Raw genomic sequence first — 8,768 nt, forward strand, 5'->3', positions numbered from 1 at the left:
TATATATCGACATAACATTACAAAATGTAATAAAACAAATAACATTGAAATTTTTTTAAATACAAGACATAATAAAATTGTAGTAATAAAATTACATTGTAAGTACGTAGTTAATAAAATGTAGGGCGACTAGTAGAAAAATAAAAAAAGTGTATGATTTTGAATAAACTTGCCACTATCCAGAAAAGTTACTTTGATAAAGTCCTCATTAACTATTGCAATATCATTCACTGAAAATTTCAATCAATCTTTGGTGAACATCATACGGAAGTTTTAAGCTGCCATCAACTAGTCGAGATACTTTATCTTCCAAGAACTAGAATGTTGTTTTGTCAACATGGCGAGATAACGTTATTCCACCACGTCAACTTATAAAAAGGTGTATGTCAACATGGCAAGATGGATGTCGTCTCCTGAAAAGTTGTAAGCACTTTAAAGCTTCCGTAACATCGAAAGCTTTCAAAGCAACATTAGCTCAAATGTTAGAAAACAGAAATTTGTCATAAATAAAATGTCAATAGTCTTCATGAAATGTAACCAAAATGTATAAAAGTGAAGTTCTAATTTGTACATTAATTGGTCAACATTTTAGATGGAAATTCAGGCTTCAACATTTTCTTATAAGTTCCATTTTAAAATTTTGTCTAAATTGCACTTGGGTCTATTTGAGAAGTCTAATGTTTACTGGACTAATGGTAATGAATTACCATATTGTCTTACACTACATAGGGTCAGATGCATAAAAGAAGCAAATGCTGGAAAGCAATTGCTTCAAACACAAGCAATTACTAGCCAAGCAAAAGATCATGCACGCCTTTGCAATTGCTTTATTTTGTATGCATAACCCTTGTGCTAAATCCCTTTTCTTGCCTTCAGAAAGCAACTGCTGGCGGTTTGAATAATGACTTCAAGCTTAGACGTGGTGCCAAAATTTTCCTTCGACTCGTTTCTAATGAATAAATTTATATAGTTTGCATCCAGTTTGTACTTACTAGGAAGAATACATTTTAATGTAGACTACTGTACACCTTGGAGTTCTCTCTCAGGTGCATAAACATGATTATAAAATGTGATCGCCCTGATCAAGCAAACGCTCAAGCTGCTTAAACAGCAAAGCACAAGCTAAATGTTTGTTTATGCATAAGCATTTTAGCAATGGTCAAGTAAATGCTACCAGGTAATTTGCGAATGCTTGAGCTTACTAACAAAAGCAATTTCTCATTTTTATGCATACGGAATCAAGCAAAAGCCTAGCAAAAGTAGTTGCTACTTTTTATGCATCTGACCCAGTGTAATGTGCTAACAAGTATGGACTAAATGGCAGTTAGTGAAATAAGACATGAGTATATCTCCCGATGGTGAACTGTAAATGACCTTCTGTAATACATGGACTAATTGGGGGTTAGCCAGACTGGATTAGTAAAAAGCAAACATTGGATCAAATTTATTCATATCTACTAATGGTGAGCTGTAATTAAGTGACTTCCCATAATTCATGTTGGCTTTGAGAAATGAGTGCAAGACACCAAGGCCCATATTCTGAACTCGGGTTTGAATTAAACCCTGGTTTAAAGTTGTTCTTTAACTATGGAGAGCCAATTGAAGCACAAATCCCTAACACATTCAATTTATTAACTCATACGACACCCAAATTGTTCATAGTTTTCTGGGAATGATAACTGAAGTATTTTTCTTCATTATGAAAGCAAAAGGAAACAAAAAAGTAAACATAAGAAATATGCAATATTAACAGAATTTTAGAAATTTTGGCTCCCATAACTTTAGCACAGAGTTAGACTGTGGTCTAAGTTAAACCTGACTTCAGAATATGGGCCCAAGAGCTTGGAACTGAATGATTTTGTTCTAGTTTTATCTGAGAGCCATGGATGCCCATCCTGCGATGAGGGTCAAGCCACCAATAGGAGCTAGTCTGTTGAGAGCAGTGGATCCGGTCAGGGCAGAAAAGTAGCAAGTCCCGGAGAACAACACCATTCCAAGTGTCAGGAGGCTGCCAGACTATAGATAGAGATTATAAATGAGAAATTCTAAATTAAAAATTGTAAATCGGAGGAACATTATAACAGTACTATGAGTAGAGGAAGTGTAATTACACAACCATTCATAATTTTAGGAAAACAAGATTCATTTCAAGAAATGTTTTATCAAGAAGACTTTTTATTATATTCCCAAAGACATCTACCCTCCTGCTACTCTCAATTCTCATTGTTCTGCTATTAGATTTTCATTATTCAGACAATCGCAATATGAAGACTATTATCTTCTCTGTTGGTGAGGTTAGATTTGCTATTCTTGCAGGCTCCACTCATAGTGTCAAGTAAATGGCAATAGACTAAAGTGTTTTGATGGATATTTCTATCTTAGGATTATTGTTGCTGCAAAGCCCATGTCAATAGCATCATTTTTTAAAATGAACTTTGTATCATACCAAAATAAAGAATTGAAAAGGAAAAAAAAGTTAGGTTCCCAACTGTATTTAAATCTACTGCTGAAATTTGAAAAATGGGATAAGGAAATGTGGATTTTTCAGGGCTCTTTACTTATTCTTCCAAAGCTATTTTGAGCATTTCGGAAGTGATTTTATGCGATAATGAATTAAAGCCTTGAAATTAAATAGGCCTAATCATGAAGGCTTTGATATGATAAGTTCAATCTCTTACCAGACTGGGGTGATTGGTAAACTGAACTCCCAAGAGAGCTAAGGTGTGCAAAAAATGGTATCTGTTTCCAGTCTCAAATGTCTGAAAATATACAAGGAGATAAACAAATATGGTGTCAACACAAGGTAACGCATTATAAGGAAAATATTGATTCACTGGGCCTCACAAAATAATCTGTATTACCTAAAGTAGATTTAGGTAGGACATGGACCCTCCCACTTCTTATTTCTTTTGGGAGAAAAAAATGTGGTGTCAGCTATTAATTGCAAATAAGTAACATTTTGAGGAACATTTTTTTCTCAGAAAACAATACTTGTTTTTTTCCATCTCTAGGAAGTTCTAATGTATGAAAATGTTATTCCAATAAAAGTTTCAAAATTTGTATTTTACTTTTTAATTAAAAGTTCATTAAAAACTGCTGCATATGAGACAACATGGTTTGCAACATTTGTACACAAATAATGGGGCAATTTGTGTACAAAGTGAATGGAGAAAAACAATGTCAAGAGAATACTCCAAAAAGTAATTTCTTTACCTTTTCTTTACTTTCTTAAGTCTGATTTGTTATAAATGCTTGATGCAAAAATGGTGGAAATGGTAAAATACTAAGAAATTACAAACAATAGAAATACATAAGAAATTCATGAAACCATGAAAAAAATGTTGAAATGGCCAATTTCCTTTTCAGTCATATCAAATAAATCTCGATAGAATATAAAAAAAGAAAGAAAAATTTCATTTCCATATTTGAAATTATTCAAATGTTAAAATCGGGAGAAAAATTGTGTACATTCTCTATGGGGACAAAATGCCCCATACTCTCTTGATTTGTTAAAGGGGATGGTCCGGGCTGAAAATACTTATATCTTAATACATAGAGTAGAATTCACAAAGCAAAATGCTGAAAATTTCATCAAAGTCAGATAATAAATAATAAAATTATTGAAGCTTAAATTTAGCAATATTTTGTGAAAAAAATTGACATGAATATTCATTAGGTGGGCTGATGATGTCACATCTCCACTTTCCATTTTCTTATGTTATTACATAAAATATTACTATTTCATACTTGTGTGAATAATATGTCGCCCTTATAATGAAATAAGTTGCAGCAATAACTATCTAATGCACTAAATCAGTTGTCAATCCAATTTTTCTAGTTCTTGGAGGAAAAAATTTGAATAAACCTAATTTCATATAATAAAATACAAAAGAACAAGTGGAGATGTGACATCATCAACAATTTTCACAAAATATTGCTAAACTTCAAAATTCAATAACTTTATTTTTCATCTGATTTTGATGAAATTTTCAGCATTTTGCTCTGTGAATTCTACTCTTTTTATTAAGCTATACACTCTTTCAGCCCGGACCATCCCTTTAATTAGAGGGTTCATGCTTTATGAAAGAAACTTGCCTTTGATCTATACTTGAGTGTTGTGACTTTTATCACTTTATAAATTGTCAAATGAAATTCTCAACTTGAAAAAATGTTTAAGAATTTGTTCTTTTTTCTGCGTCCCATACGTAATGGCATATCTTTCCTCTCTAAAAGGTCAAGGTCATATGTCACCATTTTTTGCAAGATTATTATTCTCCTAGATATCTACCATAAGGGTAATCAATATAATCAAAGTCCCTTAAACACTATTTCTCAAGTCATTACAGCCTCTGAAATGTCCAACAAACTTTAGAAGTCGATTAAAAAAAAATTCATATCTGACAGTGACAAGTGGTAGGACTATGCAACTTTCAAGTCTATATGATTTTTGAGATTGACTTACATGCTTGACATCAGGGGGTTGATTTTTCATACCTAGGTTGGAAGAATAACAAACAAGAGAAACTTCTAAGGGCAAATAATACAATACACCAGATGGTGGCCTGTACTATTTCCAGAAGTCTTCTGAGAAGAATAATACTGGCATAAATGAAGACAGGGCTCCAAACTCAGGACTCTCTTGGTGTAATAACATTTACCAACCCAACCCATCCATTTCAAAGGCATGCTTCTTTGCCTCACTTCCTCAAAATAAAAAAGGCAAATTAGCCTCCCTGCTCTTGTGGTCCCAAATATAATTTCCAAATGCCTGTATATCTAGTACCAAACTCAAAATCTTCTGAATGAAATAAGGAAACCTGATAAAAAAGACAACCCCTGCGCATATAGATTGATAAAGCTGATATTGGACGAATATGTGGTGGATTTTATTACCAAACACTTTTCATGAATTCAATCATATCAAAGTCAAACACAATATTCTCATATTTCATCAAACTTTCACCATACACAAATAATTACTGAATTTAATGATGGGAAAGACTTCCTTAGCCCCCTCCACTAATTAAAAAAAATACCTCTCTAAAACTCCCTTCTTTTGTCCTCTTTTTCTTCTTACTTCCGGTTGGAACTTGGATTCGAACCTCTCGCTGCAGAACGAGGCATCTCCAGAGTGTCGCCTTACTCACTGAGCTACAAGTAGCAGGAATTGTTGAAAGCCATGGGTTTCATAACGGTTATCAACCGATATTACGAATCGTCTGCTACCCAAGGCAAGAGTATTGAATATTTATTTTCCTGACTGAATAAACTGATTCCATAGCCAATGCCACCAGGGGAAGAAAATCACACATATTACACTCTAGATTTTGACGGAATAAAGTTTTTTGGTATGTATATATCCAAATATTCCTTCTTAAATCTCTGTTACTGTTAGATAATTTTTGATAAACCTAAGTTCTCCATATTTTTTCCCAATTTAGTAGAGGGGACATATAGAAGTCTTGCCTAAACATTTTGCTGACATAATTTATGGTTTCTATGAAATCACCAATCAGCATCTGAACTCTGGACACCAGAACAGAAGTGGGGTCGCAGCTAACTCGCAGCACGCACGACCCACTACTCACTAGTTAGAAATCCACTGCCAACAGGGTTCATGGTGCGATGTTTTTAGTATACATTAGGTATGTGACAAAAAAAATGAAAGTCCTCAAATCTCAATGAATTTGGTATCATTTGAAAGCCCTTAAAAAGACCTTTCAAATGATACAAAGAACTCAAATTTTCATCAAGAAATTATAAAGTTATTCCAGTTTAAGTCGCGCATATTTATCCAAATTTGTGGTCATTGTCTTAATGTAAAGTCAATGGAGTGCATAACCGATTTTTGTGACCATTTTGTGACCATTTTGAACCCAAGTCTTCAACGGGCTCTAACTTCTTTGTTTTTGAGCCCTTTGAAGTGATTTAGGTATCAATGGAAAGGTGAAAGAAAACTCAATTGATGTGTAATCATTTCACTTGGTAATTTTTCTTCTTATTATGTTTAAAATAATTTCTTTTAATTAATTCTAATTAATTATGCAAATTACAATTACTCGCCTCTTTTTTTGCCAAATGAAGGTGATAATGAGAGATAATTTGTATATAATTTAGTTGGCATCAACACAGCATCATGTAGATAATTTCCTAAATGAATTTGTTTAAAGTATTGTTTTTGTAATTTCTAATGTATTTCTTTGTTTTTCTGATATAAATTACAATTAGCTCTTTTTCAACTTTAGTATTGTGTACATGTATGTATGGGGTCTTTTTTTTTACAAATGAAAAATATCATTCCTTTTGTACATGTACTTTGTATGGTATAAAAATACAAGTGTGCTTTTCTGATGTATTTGATTGTTTCACCAATTCTTTATGTATTTTATTGTTTCAACAATTTGTTTATAGATGGATTATGTAGCTTTCATTTTGGAGACCGTGGGCATTCGATTCCATTTTTTTTTAGGAAGGATGAGCAGCAGAGTCTGAGGGTGTAAAGATGTAGCATTGCATGTAATTCAAGTATCAAGAAGGAAACATAAAAATTAAGCTTTAATATATGCATTTCTTAGATATGTATGATTACAACAAAGGCCATGTTCGAGCACTCCTTTTTTAATGAAAAATAAGTTCATATTCTAGCATGAAATCACTGCACATAAATAAAGCTCTGAACAGCAACAAAAACAGGCATCAAAGCTCCAACACTCAAAACAAGAGAACAAAAGTGACACAAAAACTTATACAAATCCCATCCCCATTTCAACTTATGAACACAACCCCCCCCCCCCCTCCTGCACCCTTCTTGAAAAAAAATAATAATTATAATAAAATAGAAAAAAAAATGAATAACATAGAAAAAAAATAGAGCCATGTGGAAGTGAAATATTTCCTCTGAGAGTGAAAAATTAAACAATTTTTTTGCATATTAATCATGGGCGGAAATTGGCCCCAAAGGTAGGGGGGCGCTGGCATCGGCGGCGAAAGCCAACAATTTTAGGGGGGACCACCAAATTATTTTGATAATCAAAAAAATACACCAAAGGTTATCAACCAAAAATTATAGGGGGACGCAGAAAACTAAATTTGACAAGCAAAAAAAAAAGAAAAAAAAAAGGTTATAAAAAAAAAATTGAGGTGGGGGGGATCGTCCCCCACCTCAAATTAAGGGGGGGTACACTTCCCCCAGCTTTCGCCGCCTATGGATGCTGGCAACTCTGACAAGTTTAAAAAAAAAAGTTTATCCCCAAACTGTTCATTTTAACCCAAAAAAGTTTGACCAAAAAAGAAAAAAAAGAAAGAAAAAAAAATGTATTATTGTTACATGTCCCCCTATTATTTTGGGTAGGGGGACGTGTCCCCCTGGGATTTCCACCCATGAATTTAATTTTAGAAAAGTCAACATTGATATTCCACTGTCAAAAGCAAATCCAGTTTCCAAATGAAACGATAATCAACCACCTAGACTCTTTGACTTGAGTCACATAACCTTGGGATGATAAAATCTTTCTGTGACAAATGTATGTATTAAAATCAATATCAGAATAATTATCTACGGTATAATGACAGAGATTTCCCAAAAAAGGCACAACATAATCATCAAGTAAGCAATTGACGATCTAGTTCAATCCAGCATGAACGACTCACTATCGACCGCTCCCATCACCCTGCCAACCGCAGGCGCATCGGGCAGCTCGACTGCCGAGACCGGCTGTGACAAGGGTAGCATCACCCTGCCAACCGCAGGCGCATCGGGCAGCTCGACTGCCGAGAGACCGGCTGTGACAAGGGTAGCTGGCATCTCTTATATCTGGACTGCGCAACGTCAGAATCACGTAAGTTTGGATTTTTTGATAATTCAAATATATTTCCAGTCAAATTGTATACCTAATCGGATTCTTGTTTTACTTACCATAAAAAAATTTCGAACATTTACGCGTCCAAAAATTTGATGAACTTTCAAGCTCCGATATCCACACTTAACAGGCGAGTTTCCACATTGAAACTTATATGTACAGAAAGAGCACATCTTCAGCTGTCTGTTAAAAGGCACGAGATTGCACCTACTATGTGCGCATGCGCTTTAAACCCCATTTTCAATGAGCCTCCCAGACAGAGGCGATGCCACTCGCAGCAAAACCCGCGCGAAAACCGTGCCACCAAAACCAGCGCTCGCGATGCCCCGTATTCGCACATAGCTAGTATACATAAACCTTGCGATGCGTGTGAGTGAGAGGTTAGTAATAAACTAAAAGAATACAACCTCGCAGTTGCACAAAAAAACAAGGTCAAGACTCAAGTGAAGGTCAAGGAACCACGTTTGGCAGTGGATTTCTAACTAAGTAATGTAAACAGTAATGGGCCTCACGTCACCACGACACGTGACGTGCTGCGAAGCCACTTTTGGCATCCACAACACACGGCTTATATGGCTTGATTTTTCTGTGCGTGGCGGCATGTATGAGTCCTTGTCTTGATTAGAGTGGTCTATTATTATTACAAATTACAAGCAAGCACTAATGAACAAGAAGAAAACAACTAACAAAAATTAAGGTACGTGGGACTGATCTCATCTCATGAGTGAACGCAGCACAACAGAAAAGTAAATGGAAGGAGGCACATACCATGAGCTCCATATGCCCCGAGAGCAACAGCTAGAGCGCCGGAAATCCCAGCAATTCTCACAAAGAGTTCACTGGACTGAGCGATGACAGGCATTTTAAAGTATTTTTTTTGTTCTCGTTGACACTGTGTTGACTTGAAGC

The 8,768-nt window shown here is 34.9% G+C and overlaps 1 protein-coding gene and 1 long non-coding RNA gene across 2 annotated transcripts; both read right to left on the reverse strand.

Moving 5' to 3' along the window:
- Positions 1-943: 943 nt before the first annotated feature.
- Positions 944-8,761, reverse strand: LOC121429497 (transmembrane protein 256 homolog). Its single transcript, XM_041626546.1, has 4 exons — positions 8,628-8,761; positions 4,463-4,494; positions 2,679-2,759; positions 944-2,016 (listed from the first exon to the last, which is right to left on the reverse strand). The coding sequence occupies exons 1-4, from the start codon at positions 8,719-8,721 to the stop codon at positions 1,870-1,872; spliced, it is 354 nt and encodes a 117-aa protein (XP_041482480.1). The 5' UTR covers positions 8,722-8,761; the 3' UTR covers positions 944-1,869.
- Positions 5,033-8,628, reverse strand: LOC121429498. Its single transcript, XR_005971942.1, has 2 exons — positions 8,547-8,628; positions 5,033-5,151 (listed from the first exon to the last, which is right to left on the reverse strand). It is a non-coding gene; the product is annotated as an uncharacterized LOC121429498 (long non-coding RNA).
- Positions 8,762-8,768: the final 7 nt, after the last annotated feature.

The sequence above is a fragment of the Lytechinus variegatus genome, chromosome 16 (genome assembly GCF_018143015.1).
Source record: "Lytechinus variegatus isolate NC3 chromosome 16, Lvar_3.0, whole genome shotgun sequence".
Classification (NCBI taxonomy): domain Eukaryota; kingdom Metazoa; phylum Echinodermata; class Echinoidea; order Temnopleuroida; family Toxopneustidae; genus Lytechinus; species Lytechinus variegatus.